At 27.9% G+C, this 23,312-nt stretch overlaps 1 protein-coding gene across 1 annotated transcript in view; it reads right to left on the minus strand.

The window, feature by feature from the left end:
• sca (scabrous) overlaps positions 1–23,312 on the minus strand; it is a 46,557-nt gene that overhangs the window by 18,543 nt on the left and 4,702 nt on the right. The window contains exon 2 of the mRNA XM_065512831.1: positions 8,080–8,572. Within this exon, the coding sequence (XP_065368903.1) occupies positions 8,080–8,572 (493 nt within the window). The remainder of the gene's footprint in view (positions 1–8,079; positions 8,573–23,312) is intronic.

Genomic DNA, 23,312 nt, shown 5'->3' on the forward strand with positions numbered 1-23,312 from the left:
CTTGTACTTGTATGCAAGTATATATACGATTGTCCGTCCTTCCGTTCGTCTGTCTGTCTGCATTTATGTATACTTTTGTGTATTGAAATAAATCCTTTTACAAGGTTTAATTTATATTATTTATTTTCCCTAGAGAAATATGTATTTATTTCATGTTGTGTGTTTATAAGTTTATGTTAAAAACGAACGTGAGAATTTTTAAATCCATAAAATTTTAAGTTTTTAACAGCTGACCCCTTTTTTTGGTGGTTGCTGCTGCTGCTGCATTGTGCTGTTGTTGGCCATAATTTATGTATGTAGATTTTTTTTGGGTTCTGTTACCAATTTTTTGTTGTTGCTTTTTTTTTACTTGGGCAGTTCATTAAACATCTGTTTTTGCTTTTTTTATTTCTTTACTCCTTTTTATGGCAGTAAACAAAATTTAGTTTTTTAGTAAAACAAAAAATGTATGGTACTTAATAAAATAAAATGGTTTCCCAGCTTTCAACTTCAATTATCATTAACATAAGCCAGCAAGAATTTTGTAAATGATTTAGTATGAATTGTGAGTCATTGATAATAATGTGTAATAGATATGTATGTATTTTTTCATAATTTTTCAATATGAAACCATTAGACATAAATAATACTAGTGAAAATTACAAGTTTTAATCAGAAAAAGTCACAATTAGTCAGTAAAATATGGGTCACATCGATTTTATATTGGAAAAAAGTATTGGTGAAAGATGGGGTACAATAATATGATATTGCATGAATCAAGTTAGACATCGAAACTGTATAGTCCTGTTACTAAATCCAAATGTTTGCTGGGAAAACAAAATGTATTTACAAAAGTGGACTATAATTTCAAACTTGTTATTGAATATGACATGTTTATGACAAGTTACTTCATTGTGGTCAATTTTTATAATTGTTTCAAAACATAAAAAAAAAATATGTTGGATAAGAAAAAACTCAAAAGAACATAAAAAGGGACCAAATAAAAAAAAAAAATGAAGCAATATTGATTAAAAAAGAGATGACAACATCACAACATGCTTTTGATAGATGAAATTATTAAAAAAAAAAACAAAGAAAATTACAAAATGTTTGTTTTTTTTATTAAGCTGAAATTAAACAAAATGTTCAAAATAAATACACTTTTAATTAGAAAACATATTTATAGGGGCATGATGAAAATGTGCTGTTACTAAGAACGTATTTTAATTGAAAATAGACCAATACAATGAGGTTTCTTTTTAAATAAAATTTATTCAAAATAATTGTCAATGAACTATAGTGAGCGAAAAGATCTGTGTGTTTTACGTATGTATCTAAATTAATATAAATATTTATAGGAAAACCTCGAATGAATGAAAAAATTAAAACTAAGACAAATTAATGTTTTTGATCTAATTTAAAATATTTGTCATAATATTAAATTTAGTGGTTGTGTTCTACGAAAACCTATTAAACTTTCTTTTTTATCCTGTATTTTTGAACACGGCATTACCAAAACTGCAATAGCTCAAAATTTATATGTTTATCAGGTTTGAAAGCTTAAACTATATATACTAGTTGTTGTCTACTAAACCTATTAAAAAACATATAGAAAAATTGTTGAATGCTGATATTTTGTCATGTTTATTTTGCCACGGCATAACCAATAGGGTTCTATAGCTGAAACAAAAAGTCGACTTTTCGAACTTCCAACTTTCGACTTTTTTCGTTTTTTAAAAAGTCGACTTTTCGACTTTTTAGTTAAATCGACTTTTCGACTTTTTTAAACTATTTTCGACTTTTTTAGACTATTTTCGACTTTTTCAACTTTTTACCATTTCTTGTAAAAAATATATACATAGTTTCTACATTTATTGATGCGCCTTTTGTAATGTTTAGCAATAAAAATAAAATTTATCAAGGCGATAATAGTTAGAAGAATGTTGTAAGAATTTTGTGCAGAAAAAAGCTTTATTTTATAAACATTTATTTATTATTTATATTAGCACACAATACAAAAAATGCAAGTGTACCAAATTGCAATAGTTTTAGTTTAATGTTGAAATTAAATATGTTTTTAACAATCTAAAATGTCGACTTTTATTGACTATTCGACTTTTTCCGACTATTTTCGACTTTTATCGACTATTCGACTTTTTTCCGACCAAAAAGTCTATTATACTTTAAAATAAAAATTTTAAATATTTTAGGTAAACTAAATTTAATATTCATTTCCAAATTTTTTTAAAAATAATTTTTTTTTTTCAAAATTTAATTTTTAATTTTTTTCAAAATGTTTATTTTTCACATTTTTTAATAAAAAATTTGTTGGTGAAAAAATTCAGGTTATAATATATGTTTCCCGATTTTGACCCATTGTAGGTCCGACTTACTTTGGCGTTATATATGTCGTTGCAAAGGTCTTTGAAATATCTATCATTATATATCCATATTGTCTATTTAATGCCTTAGAAATCCAAATTGCTCAAAAAAAGGTAAAAAATCGAGGTGATCTTGTTTTTTTCTTTATATATCAGCCATTTGTAGGTCGATCTTCTCTCTATAGATCAATGAATCATGTATGTAAGTTATTTGGCGGCTACGGAAAGTTGATTTTGTTTCTAAGTGTTTTTGAATAAAATTTTACAGTTTAGTTTATAATGCTACAATAAATCCATTATTATAGTTTTTTTATTCGAAATCCCACATCTCCCAAAGATTTTTAAAAATCCCAAAAATATAATTTTTTTTAGGAAAAAAATTTTGAAAAATATCAAATATTTTGGTCCATAACTCTGGTACTACAGTACCGATTTTACTGATTTTCTATAACAAACTTATTTTTTTTTGTATTTTGGACGTGAAAAATTTATTTTAAAAAATATTTCAGGTTTAATCATTCATTCATTAAATGACTTGTATATCTAAAATATACTTATGTTATTCGGCAAATAAATCAATTTTTTCAAATTTAAAAAATTTAATTTTATAAAAAAATCTTGCATTTTTTGGCAAAAAAATTTAAAAACTTGAAAAAGTTCTAGTGCTAAGACAAAAAATTTTAAAAATGCTATTTTAAAATAAAGTAAACTTTGGCAACTTTGACTATGTTTTTCGACATCATTAAAACGGAGCAAAACACATATACATTAAATGTGTTTTGCTAACTTTTGAACAAATATTTAATATTCCATTTGATGCAAACATACTTCTAAAGTTAGAACTCATTATTTTGCATATACATACATAATTTACTACAATTTTAATTTGTAAAATTGTATAAAGAAAAATATTGGGCCTCCTTTTGTAAAACTCCAAATTATTATTATTTTGCAAAATACTCATTTTATTTGTTGTTTATAAAGCAAATTTACACAAGAAAATTATTTAGTTTATACAAAAACTGGCCCATTTAATATTATTGAATTACACCCGAACAAATGACTAAAAGTATGCAACAATACATAACCATAGCAATGCATTCATTCCATAAATATTTATTTATACCTACACAATAATAAATATTTTGCAATAAAATATTTCTTTACCCAACACATTTGCAAATTATTTCAACAAATAGATATTTAACTAGACAAGTAAAGAGAACAAATTCTCTGATTCATATGAAAATTCAATAGCATAAATAAATACGTTTTATTCTATATTCTTCTAACAATTTCAAAACATGTTTATTTCCATTTATACACAACAGACTTTTATAAAAAAAAAGCTCATATTTTCATTAAACAAAGTACATATGCCACAAACATATACACAAAAATAAACAGTTATGTGTATATTTTCCAAAGAATTTCATCTACCTCCTAAAAGTATACAACATTATTGTGTAAATGTATGAAAATCGAATGAAAATCAAGCAAAGGAAGTTTGGCAAGTGCAAAAGGAAACAAAAAGTAAAAAGAAAATATGTCAATGAAAACAAGTTTATTGAAACATTTGGATTTTACGTGTTTTGCAAAATTGTAAAATATCAAAAAAACACACACACTTACTCCTAGTCACACTAATAAACAAATTCCTATACAAATCCTAAATCGTAGCACAAATGTATGCTATACATTTTATTTAACTCTGTTTAAACATGTGTTGCTTTCTCCCTTTATTTTTTTTTGCTATTGCTCCCCTTTTCAGAAAAGTTAGATTTATATGGATGTGTTGTGAATGTGTGTGTGTGTATATGACAACCAGCTTAACAAAATATTTATAAATGTGACAAGCTAATATTTTATAGTTATAAACGTGTCATAATGTAGATTTGTTTTGTTGTTAATGCTGCTGAACAGCAACAACATACCGGGTCACATGGAGAATGTTTGATTTGAAAACTGTACAAACTGTTTGCATGTATGAAAAGGGTATATTTACGTATAATATACTTACTGACTCACAATATGTTGCCAAATATTCAGTATTTTATATTTTTTGGAAAATGAAAATCTTTTGATACCCTACAACAACTGTTGACTGGCTGGCTGGCTGACTTTGTTATTGACATATGAAACCTGTGCACTTTTTAAGTACTACAACTGGGAAGTTCAAATGGAAATTTATGTTTATTAAAACGGTGATCGGCATAAATAGAACATGAACTGTTGATTTTAATAAAATGTTATGAACATTATTTCTCTGTTGTAATATGAAGATCTATTTATTGTGATTTTTGTTACTGAAGCACAATGACTGCTCACCGAAGCTTATGGTGAATATGTTTCATTGGCCTCAATGTGCGAGAGATGCTCTGAGCGGTTCAGAATTGGTGATTTTTTCACGGAAGACAAAGGTCGACAGGACAAAGTTTGAAGACCAAGAATTGCAGGCTTTACTCATTGAATATTTTACAAGATTTTACAAAATCATTGGGAGCTACTCTATCAGCAATTTCAAATTGTTTGCAATCAGAAGGATTAGGGAATTAAGTGCCATATGAATTGAATCCCAGATACCTTGAAAGACGATTTTGTTTGTCTGAAATGCTGCTTGAACGCTATAAAAGAAAATAATGTTTCCATCGAATCATTACTAGCGTTGAAAAACTGATCCATGATCACCCGAAGCGTATGTGAAGCTCGGCCAACCAGTCGACTCGATACCAAAGCCAAATAACTATGGCGCTCAGTATTTGGTGGTACCAAAAGGGTTCCTCCTCCATTATGAGCCGCTGAAATCTGGACCGGTCATCACAGGGAAAATGTATCGAATACAAGTGGTTTGTTAGAAGTGAGCATTGGCCGAAAAACACCCAGAATATTGAAAAATTATGAAAACGCTAGGCCACATGATACAATTCCTGTAAAAACTAATTAGAAAGAAGTGGTTGGGAAGTTTCGCCTCACCCGCCTTATAGTTCAGACCGTGCCCCGTCCGACTACTATTTGTTTCGATCGATACAGAACGCTCTCTATGGAATATGCTTCACTTCAGAACAGAATATCCGAAATTGTCTTGATTCATTCTTGGCCTCATAAGATGAGCAGTTCTTTTGGCGCGGAATCAATATGTTTCCAGAAAGATGGGAATGGGTTATAGCTAATATAAGGATTTGAAATAATACGGCATTTTTAAGTCATACACCGAATAAGTGTTTAGTTTATCGCGTGAATTTGACACTTGGAATAAGATTCTTTTTTCGAATTCTTAATAAAAACAACGTATTTTAGAAGGTCGGTAAGGGAAGCTTGTCAGTTACTACCTGACAAAGATATTCGCATTTTTCTACTTCAATACAAGTTGACCAGTGTAAGGATCAACTGCGTACATGGGAAAGATATCTTATATCAATGACTCATTGCATAATAAATTAGATTTGAATGGAAAATTAGAAAAATATAATGTGAAAGAGTAGAGCTCTAGGAAACTCCTAAGTTCAATGTAAAGTCATCAGAACAAACTCTATATATTACTACCATGAAGGAAATTCGAAACGAAACGTGAAAACTCCTCCTCAAACGATCCACCAAACGAGATCAGTTTCGATCAGGCTTCACGACTCCGAGTAAAATGCCATACGATCTCTAGTAGGATGATCAAAAATATCATTCAAAGGATTCTATACGAGTTATCAGGGTTGCGGGACTCGGTTATATGTTGGCCACCTTCCAACAATGAAGAGAAATTTCAGAACCATATGAAAGGCTGAACCTTTCTTTGAAAAAGTGTAGTAGATGCTGGATAAATCACAAAAAATTATTTAGGTATCAAGGGCACTAATTGATTGCAATTGGGAGGGTAGGATTTTGATGAAAATATTTCTGACAAAAAGGTTGGATTTTTCCTTAAATTTAGTCACAATACGCCCTCCACTCAGAAACGTTTAATATAAAGTGTTGATACTGTTTTGAATCCTCTTGACAAAGAATCAGAAGTAAATCTTGCAGCAACTATTCAGGCACATATTTATCGCCAGAGTGACATTACTCTAAAGCTGTGAAATTTGATGTATCATTCAACCATACTATATTTAAGATCTGTCTACTAAATAGATCATTTCATATCTTGCTTTAACATACTTTTATTTAATTAAATTCTTTTATGAACAAAGTGTATCTAATTCGACCAATAACGTTGTACTCTTCCTTTCTCCTATTTAACAATGATGAGCAGCAGTATAATAATAATAAAGAAAAAAGAATACAATTTCAATTTGATTCATTTTTTAATATTGTTATTTCACAATTGAAACAAACACATGTCATAACAAAGCATAAAGATAACTTGAGTGAGAGAGAGAAAATTATTTATTTATTAAATTCTTTTTATATGACACAGAGACAAGATAATGAAATTTTGTCTTTGGCTTGATTGAAAAATACAAAACACAAGGAGAAAAATGAGCAGCAAACTAATAAATCAATTTGTTTACTTTCAATCAAGCAAATATATGCAATAATATGTCAAAGCCTTGTTGTATGCTTTGGAAAATAAAACAGAAGCAAATAATAAATACATTAAACTCAAATTTATTTTGTTTAACAAATTAGTTATAAAATGTATACAATGTACATACAATATGTATTATTTTGATAAAAATACAAAAATATTTGTTCTTTTGCTCATGAATAATTTATGTTTTAATAAATGTTTCCTAAAACTATGCTAAATTAAATTTAATATTATTAGCAAACGCTTACAAGTATTTATATTTGCATTTATCACATAAAATTTATGCTATTCGACAAAAATACTAAATAAAAGTTTTAGTTTAATTGTTGGTGTTAATGTGAGCTTTAGGTAGATTTAATTTAAATAATATTTACTGTAACTAATCATAGGTTTAGCAATTTATATATTATTTTATAAAAAAAAAGTAAAATTTTGATAAAACTTTTAGCAAAAACAAGCCGAAATTTCGCCTGAAAAACTAAATATAAATAGTTTTTTAAATGGCTTAAAAACATGTAAAATTTTCTAAAAAATAAGCCAAACTCTACTAAATCTTTTTTGTGATTTATCTAATAACTAATAGAACAATAGAAAAACTTTGCATAGTTTAAGGGATTTTCTTATCACACAAACTATAGAATTTATAGATTTAAAGGAAAACATTTAAATCATTAGGGCTTTCTTAAGGTTTCGAAACCTTATTTTGGTATTTGTAATAAAAGAATATCCCTTTATTCCTTACTAAAATTTAAATATTTTCATTTTTTAAACATATCTTCTTAAGAGACTTATTTTGCATATGAAATCCTTTTGTTATTATTCATAATATTAAAGCCTATTTTAAGGCATAACAAATATTTATGTACATAAAGCCTATTTCAAGGTTGAAACGATAAATTTAGCATAATAATAATAAAAATAAATGTATAAAACACTTTCTCTTTTGTATTCCCCATTGCTGATATTTAGAAGGATGAACACAAAAATCACATAAAAACCTGCTCCTGCTGCTTTCAATACTCAACCCAAATAAATAAATATAAGGAAATAAACCATATACTATATACATAAGTATATATATGTACAGACAAATATATATATATAAATAAATATTTATTTGTCTGTACATATATATACTTACTTACTTATATATGTATTGTATATAACATGTTTTTATTTGAGTATAAACAAGATACTTACCTCTTTTATATCTTTATTATCTTCTACTTCTTCTCCTTCTAAACTTTCACTGGCACTTAAACGCCTGGTTGTCGTATCCATGGTCTTGTCATCTTCTGCTGACTGCTGTTCTGGCTGGTTGCTGTTAGTGTTCGCTGTTCGTTTGTTGGCATACATTTGTTTGCTTTGCATTATAAAATGTTGAAATTCCTCCTCTTGCTGTTCGGTCTCCTCACGCAATTCCTGCACATAGACATCGGTTTGCTGTTGACGTTCTTTAAGTGCGGCTAATTCGAGCTTAAGTTGTTGAAAATCACTACGTATTGTTGTTAAATCTTCCCAACTTTGGGTGCGTGTTGTCACATCTCTCATCGCATTACTGGCAATTTGTTGCAATTCCACAAGTTGTTTGCGTAATTCACCAATGGATTGCTGCAACCATTCAATGGTTAAACGTTCTTTGTTGTTCGAAACATCCGTCATCTGGCCATTGCGCAAAGATTGCACTTCTTGTCTGTAATAAAATGAAATTTTGCAAAATGCTAAATATGAGAAAATGGTAATTTTGTTTGGTAGATTTAGCTTAGTGCAAGAATAAATTAAAAAGAAATATGCATTAGGGTGGTTAGATTTTTTGGTCAAAGTTATATAATATAATTCTTTAAAGTTTGTTAGATTTTTTCAATTCAAAAATCCGATGGTATCCCTTATTTTGCACTCTTCGGATTTTCGATGCTCCCAAGTTATAGGTGATCTAAAAACCAATTGCTGAAAATTTAATTTGAATTTTCGATGTAAAAAAAATACATTTTTAAAAACTACAATTAAAAAAAATTTATTTCATTTTCGGTGAAAAAAATTTTTTTTTTGTTTTTTAATTTTTTTTTTTGTAGAAAAAAAAATTCGGATTAAATTTTTTTTCCGATTTTGACCCATTGTTGTTCCAACGTACTATGGTCTTATATACGTCGTTGTAAAGGTCTATAAGGATCCAGAATATATATACTTTATAGGGTCGGAAAATTAGATTGTGGAAATTACAATTGGAATGACAAGCTTATATATACACAGAGAAAATAGATTCGTGATAGCAACCGAATTTGTTGCCAATCGAATGATTCGGTTGCAGACATAGAATTTTTCGGTCCTATTAACAGAAAGTCAGTTGCTAAAGAATAATTTCGTTTGAAGCTACCAAACTTTTGTTAAACCTTCCAAAATTTTATAGCCACAACTGTAAAATTCGATCACTAAGTTAGAATAATTCGATTGGCAACAAATTCGGTTGCTATCACGAATCTGTTTTCTCTGTGTACCCTTCTCACGAAGATGAAGGTTATAAAAAGCAAATTTGAAGTGTATTTACCAAAGAGAATAGACATAGAGCGGAAACTCTCCTGTCTAAGACCTAACTCAGTTGTCAGAAACCTAAGTGGTGAGAATGTATTAGTAGAAAATTCTATGTGAAAACAATTATTTTGAGTAATTTTTTTGTTTGAGTTCTTTTCTAGTTCAGCTTTATGTTTCTCTATGGTACACACCATAGAATAAAATGTACATAACAGCGTAACTGGGAGACAAAAATCCTAAGTCTGTAAATCAATGTATTTTGTGGTTGTGTCAGTCATAAAATTTGGGAAAGTGTTATTATTTTTACTCTCAGCTGCGTGTCTAGTTCTACGCTATGAGTACAGCCTTTATTACGAAATAATTAATTTTTAAATCAAAATTAATATGAATATTCTCTTAACAATTCCTTTAAAGCATTCAGCACTTAGTTCTGCCACGGTTGCAAGGCTGCAGGGTGCCTCGATAGACTTGATAGTGTGCTGGAGTATCAATCTGAGGGTTGCGGGTTATATCTGAAGACAAGCAAACCGTTTCGCAGTTTCTGTTTTTTAAAGTATTGACTTCATTCCTTTCAGTATTCGTTCTTTATAGAATTAATTCCTTATTGAATCATTCAAATTATTTAATTCAAATCGCTTAAGAAAATGTATTGAATGATTAAATTTTTTTCAATTGAAGAAATTTTGTTTTTCATTAAAATAATTTTTCGAAAAACCGATTTTTTATAATATTAATTTTCAGACTGTTTCCTTTGGCATCTACGAGTTCATAGTTTCAAATTTTTAGAACACTGTCAACCTCTTTATATCTGGGATCAAGACTGTCCAATACAGCAATAGATGGATTTCAAATATGTTCCAGGATGACTCATAACAGAAAAATTATTAAAATTTGCATTTTTAATCCCTATTAGAATCGAAAATCAAATTTTTAAATGTTTGAAATTACGGTAGAAAAAAATTGCAATTTTTATTTAAAAATGTTTTTATTTTATATTTAAATTTCTATGCAATACAAGAACTACTTTTAATTGGAATTTTTCACTATTTAATTTTGAAAAAATATTTCTCCGTTTACTTGAAGTAAAATTATTCGAAAATCCAAAAACTGGGCCATCCTAATATATTTATATGTATTTCAGATTCCTACACAAAATTATTCTCAAATACTTAATCCTGACACAGTATTTGTAAATCACTCTGAACATAACATTAATAATAAGTAAGAGTGTAATAATCGGCAGTGCCGAATCTTGTATACCCACCATCAATATGTGACAATAAAATAAAATTGTGGAAAGTGTCAGTCAGCTAGGTTTTGATGTGTTACAAACGGAATGACCCCATATATTTTTTGATGGTGGGTATAATAATGTACTTGTATTAAAGATATCATAAACACAACAGTTAGGCTGATCACAGTTTCATTTACAACACATAATTGTATTAAAACCGAATAAAAAATATGAGAAATTAATATGTAATGAAATTAATAAATACAAACAATTAATTAATTTCACACTAATGTCTATAACAAATATAAAAACTTCAGCTTTGATTAAAATTGTTTACAAGTCGTTGTGAATAGCCCAAATAATTACTTAGTTAACGCTTAAATTACACCCATTATTTTTTTCTCATCCTAAAAGTATGCCAACAAAAAGTGATTGATTTAAACATACAGGGATATGCATAAGCATCATTTGGTTTTAAATTCAAGTGAAATGTGATTCATTTATTTTCAACTAATTTTTAATTTATCTATGGCTGCTGATGCTTCCTTTTAGCTCATATTCTCTGCTGTTCAACTAATTAAAAAAACATCAATCAACTCCAAAACACTTTATATATTGTAATAATAGGGAAAAAAGAAAAACAGCTAACTGTCGCAACTTACTTGCTAACAGCTACTCGACAAGCAAAGAGAAACTTTAACTAAACATTAATACGCCCAAATATAGGCTACAATTTATTATTGTTTTCTGTTTAACAACACTTCAAGCCAACAAAAAATATGAAAAAAACCAGCACGCACACACCCACAATTAAAACGAGAATATTTCAGAAACAGCATAATAAATTATAAATAAACCTTGAACTTTTTCTTTAGTTATAATCTAATCAAAGCAGACTAGAAAGCAGCAATAAAATCTAATAACAAAGCAAAAAACAATGTTTTATTATTATTTTGCTTTATGGCCATATTTCAATATCCACATTTGTTAATTTGCACTTTGGCAAATTATGAAATTTCACTGTTTATATTGTGGCCCATAATTATTTTCAATTAAACTGTATCAGCGCTTTTGTTTAACCTTCAACTTTTGCCTACTGTTAGGCTAAATGGAGAAATATGGTTAAAATTAATGAAAGTGCTGGCAGAAACATTTATATGTTAAGCATTTTATTGTGTAGTTTATATTAAAAAGTCTCAATTATTATTAAGCTACTGTCTATTTAATGGGTAATTTAATTTTCCAGGATCATATTATTAGTAATTGTTACGAAATGAAGTAGTATTTCATAACATAATACTATGGCTAACAATAATTATGTTAAAAAATCAAATCAAAATCAATAGTTAGTTAGTTAACTTTATTGAGACTTCTTTTTTTCATATTACAAGATTTACAACATTAAAAATTATAAGAAAACTTAAAACTATAGCGTATTATTTTAATTTCATGAGTATTCATTTGGTTATGCGACTAGCTTATCAAAATTCTAGAAAACTAATTACTTATATGTAAAATTAATTATTAATATTGTGTGAAACAATGTTTGCTCCCGACATTTAGCAATACGAGTAGAGTTATATCTACATTTATTGAACTTAAAACTAAAACACTTAAAAACTAAATCTTAAATCTAATTAACTAAAACCAAAACAAAAATGAAATAAATAATAAAATTAACAAAAAAAAAAAAAAAATAATAATAATTAAAAATAATGTTCACCCCCTATGTATTCCGGGAGTTGTACTTGAGTAGAAGTTTAGACCTGGAAAATGATTTAGTGGTTCATGTAAAATTCCAACAGGGGAAAGGTAATTAGTGTTTGACCAACTAAATCTTTGCTCGTTTGACAGAATATCTTGCATTACATTGCCTTCAAAATAAGACAGTCTGTCAACAAAGCGTTTCGTCAAATCCAGAGCATAGAATGAAAGTGGAGATATTTTGGCCTCCTCATAAATAAATTTATTTGAAAACCTTTTATTATAAGCTTTGAAATTCTTCTCTATGCACTTTCGTACAATATGACGTTCAAAAATGTCCATCTTTTTCATCATTGTTTTTGAAATGCTGAACCATATTGGAAAAGCATATAGAAGAATTGGTCTTATACTTACTTTGTATAAAAGTAATTTAGTATTAATTGGCAAGAATTTGCTATTAAATAGCTTTGAAAAGGCACCCTTAACACGATTTGCCTTCTCCATGTTAAAAGCAGCATGTTCATTAAACTTTAAAAGTTTACTAAAGTTAACTCCGAGATATTTTATGCTGTCCTTAAACGTGATTTCAGAACCATTTAACATTAATTTCAAATTCTTGCTCTCCGGAACAACAGTATATTTACATTTACCGGAAGCATTTCTTAAACAGATTGCATTGCTTTTCGAAGCATTAATTTTTATTCCCCAATGAGAATAAAATTCATCAACATTCTTAAGGTGCAATGAAACACGTTGAAGTGCAGTTTGAGGTGACTCATCATGAGCATAAAGCAATGAATCGTCGGCATAAAGTATTCCTTTGGAATCATTATATTCATGGGGAAAATCATATATAAAAATATTGTATAAATGAGGTGCCAATACAGATCCCTGCGGAACACCACAAGAAACACCACCCTGAGATGATAACACATTATCAATCTGTATGCAAAATCTCCTCTCATCGAAAAAGCTCCTAAAAAGTTTTATAATTGATGAATCAAAACCTATCCTTATCATTTTGAATAATATGCCATCATAGTACGCCTTATCAAAAGCTTTCTCGATGTCAAGCGATACTGCAACAGTACATTTACCTCCTCTCAAATTCTGTATTACTTCAGAGTGAAACTTCAAAAGAGCATGCACCGTAGAATTACCTTTCTTAAACCCAAATTGATTCTCAGGAATATACGCTTCATTTAAGGCTATATCCATTTTCTCCCGAATAATTCTTTCAAATAACTTCCCTAGATTAGAAAGTAACGAAATTGGTCTCAAGTTATTAACATCGCTATTACCCTTCTGTTTCGGAATAGGAACGATTTTAGCAATTTTCCACACACGGGGAAAATAGCAATTATTTAAACAATTATTAAACAATATGGTCAGATACTCAAAAGCCTTAGCTGGAAATTTACCAATTATATAATTTGATATATTATCCAAACCGCACGATTTCTTATTATTTATTAATTTAGAGATGTCTAAAAGAGAATTTAAATCAGTAAATTTTGGGTTGCCTAGATTATTCAATGATGTTATGTCATCATTGAATGTTATACAATTTGAAACTTGAGAAATAGTGTCAGTGATTGCTTCATTTATTTCCGAAATATTTCTATTTGGTGGAGAACCTTGATAAACAGTTGCAAAATGTTCCCTTAAAACGTCTAATTTCTGATCTAGCTGTGTAATTTTGACACCATTTACTGAAACTTCCTTAACGTAAGAACGATTCTTATTTCCTATCATCTTAAAAATTTGTTTATAAGCCCATGGACCTGGTTTTATTTCCCTTAATTTCTCATTGAAAAGGGTTGCCTGTTCCTTTTCGATCTGTTCCTTTATAATAATTTTAAGTAAATCAATTTGTTTCGAAATAAGCAAATATTCAGGATGTCTCCTGTTTAATGTTCTAGTGAATATCCTCTTTAAATCTTTTTGCCAGTTATATTTAATCTTCAACAACTTTTTTACTTTCTCCGAAACAATATATTTTCGATTTCTGTTTTCAATCCTTTTAGAATGTATTTCCGTTATAAAACTAACAGAAGTATTAAATTCCTCTATAAAATAATCTATTTCATCATTAGTTAAATTTCCATTGTTTGGGGGGAAGTGATTTAATAGGCTATTACTTATATCCATTTTGAATGCATTCCAGTTTGTTTCTTTAAAAGACACAAAACATTTTGGAGTTTCAAAAATAAAGTTAAAATCTGAAAGGCATATCCGAAGTCCCAAAGGAATATGATCCGAAAAAGTTGGAAGTGTAGATGTCTTAAAATTTTGGTGAGAATTATCAATAAAATTTGTGCTTACTATAAAGTGGTCTAAATGGGAGGAACCGCCAGGGTATGTTGGGTATGCATCACAAATTCTAGTAACCGAAATAGATTCGTCTTGAAGCCATGTCGATAGCACTTCACCATTGAAATTGTTGTTAACATCACCCCATGAAATGTGTTTCGCATTTAAATCACCTCCAAGTATCAACCCATCATAAGAGTTAGAAACATTCAAAATTGAAGAAAGACCACTACAAATAATTTGACGATTACAGTTACATTTAAAATAAATTGAACCACAGAGAATTTTCTTAATACTACCATTTATAGAAACATTTACTTCCACAAACAAATTTGGAAACCGAAGATTTGGAATACTGATCTTTGAAAATGATATAGATTTCTTTAAAGCTATACTAACACCTAATGAGCTGTCATCCCTCAGAACAGTATAATTATCAAAATATACATTTGTGTCCGAATACAAATGCATTTCTTGTAAAAAAGCAATCTCAATATTAAATTGATTCAGTAGCCTATTCAGCTCAATTTTCCTTCCTATATGGATAAGAGAACCAACATTAAATGTAATTAAATTTAGAGAATTACGGACCATATACATCTTGAATATCTTTAATTAAACTCAAGCACTCTTTCCTTGCCTGATCTCTTGACATTGTCTTATAATTTTGCATAAAATTATTAACTTTTTCCTCTAAAGTTAGAGGATCAGGAGCACATAACATTTTTGCAAGCTTTATAAATTCTTGAATTAATAAAGGTTTTTCCGGTTTGCTTTGTGTCGGTACCTCATTCAAAACATTGAACAAACTGGCAAATGGCCTATCAGCTAAAATGGAATTGGAGGGATTTAATGCTCTGGCAACATTGTCAGCTGCGGACATTTTCCTATTTTTTGCTTCCTGATATGACTTTTCCTTAAATGAAACGTATTTCTTGTAAGCGGGGCAGCCCCTATAACTTGAAGTATGCCCATTCTCATTACAGTTAACACAAAATGGTGTTACATTACTTTCAGAAGTAATAGTGCATTCACCAGGGTTGTGTTTATTGTGGCATTTTACACAAGAAAATGGACGGCTACAATTTCTTGAATAATGACCCCAACGTTGACATCTCCAACATTGGGGTATTTTTTTACTAGCCTTTGGGCGTTCCCATGACACTACTTGATTCAGAATATACTTCAAACCGAGCAACTCATTAGCTTTATGATTGGGCTTAAGGATCACCAAAAACAATCCTGTGTCGGTACCGTTTTTCCTAGAATATTCAGTCGAAAATTTCGAAATAGAATCAACCGTATCCGGAATAATTCTATCAATTTCCGACTTAATATCGTTAATATCAGATTTATAATAAAGGCCTCTACAAACTACGCTCTGTCGTTTATATTCCTTAGGAGTATACGTGTATGAAGGAATTTCCTTTTCTTTTAATAACTGCATCATTTCCGCATGAGCAGATGAATCTTTAAAATACAATTTACTTTTGTATTTAGACTGATTTTTGATTTTAAATTCTACATTTTTGGAATTTAACTGGTCAATAAGAGATTTTACATTTACATTCTCCAGAAATATAGGGGGACAATACGAATTATTTTTGTTAACACGTGTTTGAGAATCATTATTATTTCTAGAATTATTACGTTCTGAATTCGTGTTATTAATTGGCCTTTCGGCTTCTACATTCAAATCTCCTAAAAGTGAATACTTATTTGTACGATTAATACTATCAACTACCTTATTTATAAATTGACATTTTGTCAAATCGATTTTTACGTCACCTTGAAATTTTCGTTTTTTATTTTTGACAGTTTTAAAGTCTTCTTCTATTGAGGATATTGAACTTGATTCTTGATCCATATAGAATTCTTCTTCCAATTGTACATTCTGAATTTGTATGTTCTCTAAAATTGTAACATTGTTGTTGCTAGATTCCAATGTTTTTTTAGAATCATTCAATTGAGTTGTTGTTGACTGTTCAGCAAATACAGCATCGAAAAATTGTTTTCCAAGTTTAGAATTTTTTTCAACATCAATATTTTTTACAGCTTCTTTAAATTTATTTACAATTTCTGCTCTTGATTGCGAGCCAGATGGTAATATATTCATTGCGCCATTGAGAATTGCTGATGTTTCAACGTTATCATTTGTTAACGATTTTTGGGAATTGTTCGGAGGACGTCCTCCAGTCTGGGAAAGCAATGGATCCCTTTCCATTTAAATTGTTCAATTGAAATTGATGGAATAAGAGTTTTTAAATGTTTGATTTAGCCAAACAATTGAAAATAAAATTTGTTATATTTAATTTATTTTTTTTTGACAGGAAAAAATTTTTTTTTTAAATATTTTCAGAGCTTTTTTTAAATACGTCTGCTACGTTTCACAGTTGACAAGAAACTCAATAATTATGTTATTTAAAGCAGAATATGAATAATTAAATAAATAAATGTAGTATATTTTTAGGCTGTGTTAAATATTACACTTTAAAGGTGTATATTAAGGCGTTACCTTAGATAAATATGTGTTTTAATATATTAATAACATATACTTTCAACCTAATTGTCAAGATAAGTAAACTGACAAATAGGTTAATTATTTTAAAGTAGAGGGAAGTGCTTAACAATACTTTTTATTAATTAAACATTATTTAAAAGCATTCTTTGTTTGTCAAATGTTTGTCATTTCTATCAAATAGGTGTAGTTAGAAATCAAGTTAAGCATTAAAGCCGAAAAAAAGTAATTTTTAGAAATTCTTTAAAAAATCTAATAATTTAATGCTAAATGTTGAATATTTAGCGCTAAAAGTGAATTTATTATCATTCAAAAATTAAACAAAAACAAACAAATATATCTTAAAACATACACAAAACACACATGAAAATACAAGTATTGGCATAAGATTTATGTATGCACTAATTTGAGGCACTATTATGAAAGCTTCAACACCGCAAGCTGATTTAGTAGTTCTTAATCTAAATGTTAGAGTGCTTTTGCATCTGTGTCTCTAATGCATAAACATTAACACAAATAAATAAAAGTATATCTTAAGGAGCATTTATACACAATTAGGAATTGACATTAAATATTATATTTTATATTCATTTATATGGTATAAATATACTTAGGTATGAAATAATATATAAGTTGTGGTATAAGATAATTATAAATTATATGTATCATAGTTACTGACATAAGAATTCTTAATGAATTAATGTATAGAATTATAAATAGAGGCATACGTTTAGGTGTGTGCATAATTATAACATAGTTTCTAATGAGGTTAAATAATATACCAATTGCAATTAGAACAATTTTCGTTATATAAAATAATATAAAATGAAATACTGTATACACTGATTGGGTCACATAAGTTTGCAATTAATTATTTTGTTTTGTGTATGGAAAAGCTAATGGAGTTGTAATGCAGGAAATTATTTGAAAAATTATATCATTTGTGGTGTTTTAATGAAATTTGTAGTTATGATAAAATTTGTTATTCAGCAGCGTACAATCTGAAATACCCTTCACCATTATATTAAATAAACGACATGATATTTCAGAAAATGAAAACTTTGATCACGCCGTTAGAGCATAATGTGAGATACAGTGTTTCTAAGTCGACTACCTTAGAACCACTTCATTCAGGACATTAATCCATAATATTGCTGATAAAACTCCGCCCTGAAAAGCGTCCCTAGTTGTAACTGCTTTTATTATTGTTACAATGATGTATGTATGTCTCTCAGTATGTTACATGAAATCAAGTTTCCAAAGGTCCAATATATATGAAAATAATTATATTTCAGATATACATATATTATATAATTTCGGTACTGAAAATCAACAAAATCTGTTCATAATTTAATGAGATATAATCAAAAAACCACGGCTACCTCAATTTTTAGAAATATTGTTTGATATAACTTGGATACTAAGTTTTATAAACAGACAACACAGGTCAAAAAAAAAGGCTTCACTAACCACTACATAGATTTGATGCATCATGGTTACCTAAGTACAAAAATGGTAAAATTTTTGAATTCTATGGAAAGATTTTTTCTAAAATTTTTTTTTTCTAAAATTGAGAATTTTTTTAGATGTTTCTCCACATAATTTATGATAAATCAAAAAGGGTTAGTCCGATATTATTGAAGTAAACACAGAAAAGTTCAAATTTATATAGCCTTTAATCCGTTTATATATTGCGTTTTAATCGGTTCAGTAGCTTCGGAGTTAAAATAATAATTAAGCAAAAAATATATTTTTTACGTGAAAATAGCAAATTTTTGTGTTTTAAAAAACTCATGAAAAATCGAAAACGGCAGAACTTGTTCAGGTTTATTACTTAATTGCAAAGCCGCGTATAATAGCAACAAAATGAGATATCGAAGATAAAAATCGATCGATTCTTTTCGAATTTATTCACAATTAAGTGAATTCGCTCATTTTCACAAAATTTAACTTTTTTGTTTGATATACATAAAATTGAGTAGTTAGTGTTCTTCTTTCGATTGCTTAAATTTTGAAAACATTTTCCCCATGCTATGTACAAATTTTCACGTATATATTGCTTTTTAATCGGCTCAGTAGTTTCGGAGTTATAAGAACAAATTTAAGTAAAAAATATATTTTTTATGTGAAAATATAAAATTTTTTTGTTTTAAAAAATCAAGAAAAATCTATAACGGCAGAAATTGCTTACATTTGTTGCTCTATCTAAATTTTTTCGATTTTGTTGCCCTGTGCAATATATGAGAAGCTGCAGAACAAAAGGTACTTTTTCGTATTTTTTGACAAAATTAATTTTATGGTATTTTTATAATATATGGGTTGAAATCTTCTACCATATTTACCTTCAATGTGTAATTTGTATGTATTAGATCAGGATTAAAGACATTCATTCAAAATATTATCGTTTAAAAAAACGCATAAAAACTTACTTTTTAATTTAGTTTTTAACAAAACGTACTTTTTTAACATTAGTTTTTAACAAAAGGTTCTTTTTCCGATATAAAAATAGTTTTATATCAAACATCCTTAATATTTAATATGGTGACCATTTTCAGGTTCATTATGTTTTTAAAGAGGCGAAATAAATAAAACTTAATTTCCCAAAATTTTTAAATAAGCAAAAAAGTACATTTTGTTTTGCGGCTCCTCATATATGGGCAATTCCACGAGAATAGCTACCACGACTGAAAAAACAACAACCCTTGAAACTTTTTTTCAAGATGATTTGAATAGAAGAAAATAATAAAATGTTACTATGTGAAAGTATTTAGATCATATTATAACATTTTCAAGACAAAAATAATAGTTTAAACTGATTATATTTAATTTTTTGATGTTTTAAGTTAAAATTGCGGCGAAAACTAGGCTCCCAATTAGCGAGTAGTATGAAATGAATTTGACTCTCGACTGTTTTTTTTGCTATTGTCAAATTGTTTATTGAAATCGAATGTATATTTTCTATTAATTTTTTTAGTTTTTGTATACATATATTTACAAAATATATATTGTTTTATTATAAGAGAAAAATATGTCACGTACGGTATGTCACGTACGATATTAAATTTTATTTATTATAAAGTCATCCAAAGATTGTTTTTATTTAAATATGACGGATTGTAAAGGAAAAATATTTCGTTTAGTGTAAGAAATTAAAAGAAAACATAACGCCTCTCACGATTCGAATATTTTCGCATATTTCTACATGTAACTCAAAATGAGTTCCGTTTTATGTCACGTACGATATACCCTTATTTCGCTCAATATTTTGGACAACAATATTTCGAAAGAACTTTTTATTATTTTAAAATATAGTACCCTCTGAATGGAACATAAAGACCAAATTATTTTTTGCAAATACTCTTATTTTTGCAAAATCTATTCCACTCTATAGGCGTACAAATGCCACGTACGATGATATGGAATTGCCCATATATCAAATGAAAGGTGCTTGAATGACCATTATAGTTTATAGTGACCACAATAATATTTCAAAGTGTCATAGACGTAAGTCAATAACTAAATAGTTATTTAGCTTTGTATATAAAATGTAAAAATTATTAAATATATGATATGTGAATATTTTCAGATAATAGAAACGTATTAAATTCTACAAACACATATATAAATAAACAAATAAACAAATAAATAACTAAATACCCAGCAGTTTGAAATGTGCCAATTACATTAGCTATATTACTACTTGTACAACTAACTAGTTCAATGTGGCTGCTAAATGGTTTTAATTTATACTACATTTCACCAGCATATTCACTAATAAACAATATTCTGATATTGGTCTTAAGTATTTTAAAAAAAATTCGATGGTCACATGTTTTCGTTCTCACTGATGATGCAGAAAAAGCGAGAACTGAGAGTAGACTGACATGCAATTCTTAATAACGAATAGAGAGAAGTACAAATAGAGCTCTGTTGCTTAGTGGTTAGAATATTTGACTAGGAAACGAGAGTTCATGAGCTCAACCCAGCTCTCTGATAAATTTATTCTATTTTACAGTAGAATTGGTACTATTGAATTTAATAGTGAAGTGTTATGCAGAATGTATCAATCGGCCATCTGCAATGACATCCCCATGTTAAATTCACCAGTCATTAACATTGCGTGTGGGTTTAAAATTCATTAGTAGTAGTTCTCAGTGGCTAACTAATTCGAAGTGGCGGAACTAGTTCAATGAACTGCAGGGTAATCATACAAATAATATGTCATTTATTTTCAATAATTAAAATATATGTAATTTCAGTTTTGTAACTGAACATTTTAGTTTTTTAATTGGCATAATTTACTTTAAAAAAAATTTTAATTTCTTAATTAATACTAAATAAATTTGCATAATATGTAGCCTAACTAAAGAAAATTTACTTATTGCATAATTTATATAAATTAGAAAATAAAATAATTGAATCACATAATAGATTAAACATATTTAGATAACAATTCTAAACTTACACACTGGCATTGTGTTTAATTAAGCATAATATTTTAAACAAATTATATATTCAATTAAAAAAAATTGCAAACGTAATGAATATGTCTTGAAATATCTACAATTTTCATAATATTGCATATTATTTTACAAAATAATATTTTTAATTTCTAACAATTGCAATTACTTGCTACAGTTTCAGTTGTCTTTTTTGCTGTTTACAATTATAATTTCTCTTAGAATTATTCATGCATATACTATGTATAAGTTTATTAAGCATAGTTTTAGGTTAAACATGCTCAAGCGCCCTAAGGTATGCTAAATATTTGTTTGTTTGTTTGCTTCACAAGCAGTACTTTGTAGTATTATTATTTTTAACCTTTTAATGATTTTTGTTCTTGTTTGAGTTAAGCTAAAGTTTGTTCAATTATTACTTTTAATACTTTAGGATACTTACTGCTACTGTAATGGTCATTATTGTGAAATAAAATAACAAATAAATAAACAGAATGAAACTTTTTTATATTCTCCCCCTATTGTGAGTAAATTGTATTTCACTTATCTTCAAGAGCCCAGTGAATTATTTAAGATGTGCATTCAAAATTTTTAGAGGGAAAAGTGTTATTGCATTATAAGATGTGAAAGAGATTATCAATGAATTTGTAGCAAATTTGAGTAAAAAAGACTCTGCCAGTTCTTTAGACATTTCGGTATGTTTAGACAGTCTCTAATCTAATTTTTTTGAATCATTTGAATTGAAATCTAAAAACAAACCTTGACAACATTCGCTGGGTTATGTAATTGTATAGTGCTCAACAAAAAGGTTCAGATTTACTTTTTTTTGGGGGGTAAAATGAAAAATGGAAGTTGTAGTTTTTTGTTTGTTTAATTTCAACCTTTTCTAAATGTTTTTTTATTATTTATTGTTCAAAAATTGTTTTGTTTGTTTTGCAAAACAATGTCTGTTTTACAAATAAGTTTTTTTTTTGTATGAAAAAAATACCCAACAATATGAATGTAGGTACGTTGAAAAAGGAAACGGATATAATATAATGACTAGCAATAGCAATTATTTTGGAAACAAATTAAAGCTTTTGTACATACAAACAATAAATGACACTTTAAATAAACAAAATGCTTAAATAAAAAAAAAATTACCGGAAGAAATAGTCTTTCATTTAGAAAAAGTTTTGTTAAAACTGACTACAACAGAAATAAATAAATTATAAAACAATTTATAAATTTAAATAAAATTGTTATTTCATCAACTAAATTTCCATAAAAAAATCGATGTATTTTTAATTTTAATATATATTAAGCTAATCTCAGCTAAACCTCTTAAAAGTATGCTTCTAATTTTATATATAAATTTAACCCTGAACATATGCCTTATTTTCTATTAGGTGTTTTTCATTCACCATTTTTATAACCATATTATATTATTTAAATATTAATTTTTACAATCATTTGAATTTTTTCTGACTTTTCTCACAGTAGTTTAGCATCCTAAAAGTATGCCAAAAATTCCCATTACAATAAATATACAAATATGTAAAACTTATTAAATCCAATTTATTTCTGTTTTATTTAAACTCTAAAACAAAAACCTAAAAAAATGCTTTGTTAAATCACAAATTCAATTGAAATCCCTAAAAAAATATGCATATTTAGTGTTTCATAAAGCCTGCCATAT

The sequence above is a fragment of the Calliphora vicina genome, chromosome 5 (assembly GCF_958450345.1).
Source record: "Calliphora vicina chromosome 5, idCalVici1.1, whole genome shotgun sequence".
Taxonomy (NCBI): domain Eukaryota; kingdom Metazoa; phylum Arthropoda; class Insecta; order Diptera; family Calliphoridae; genus Calliphora; species Calliphora vicina.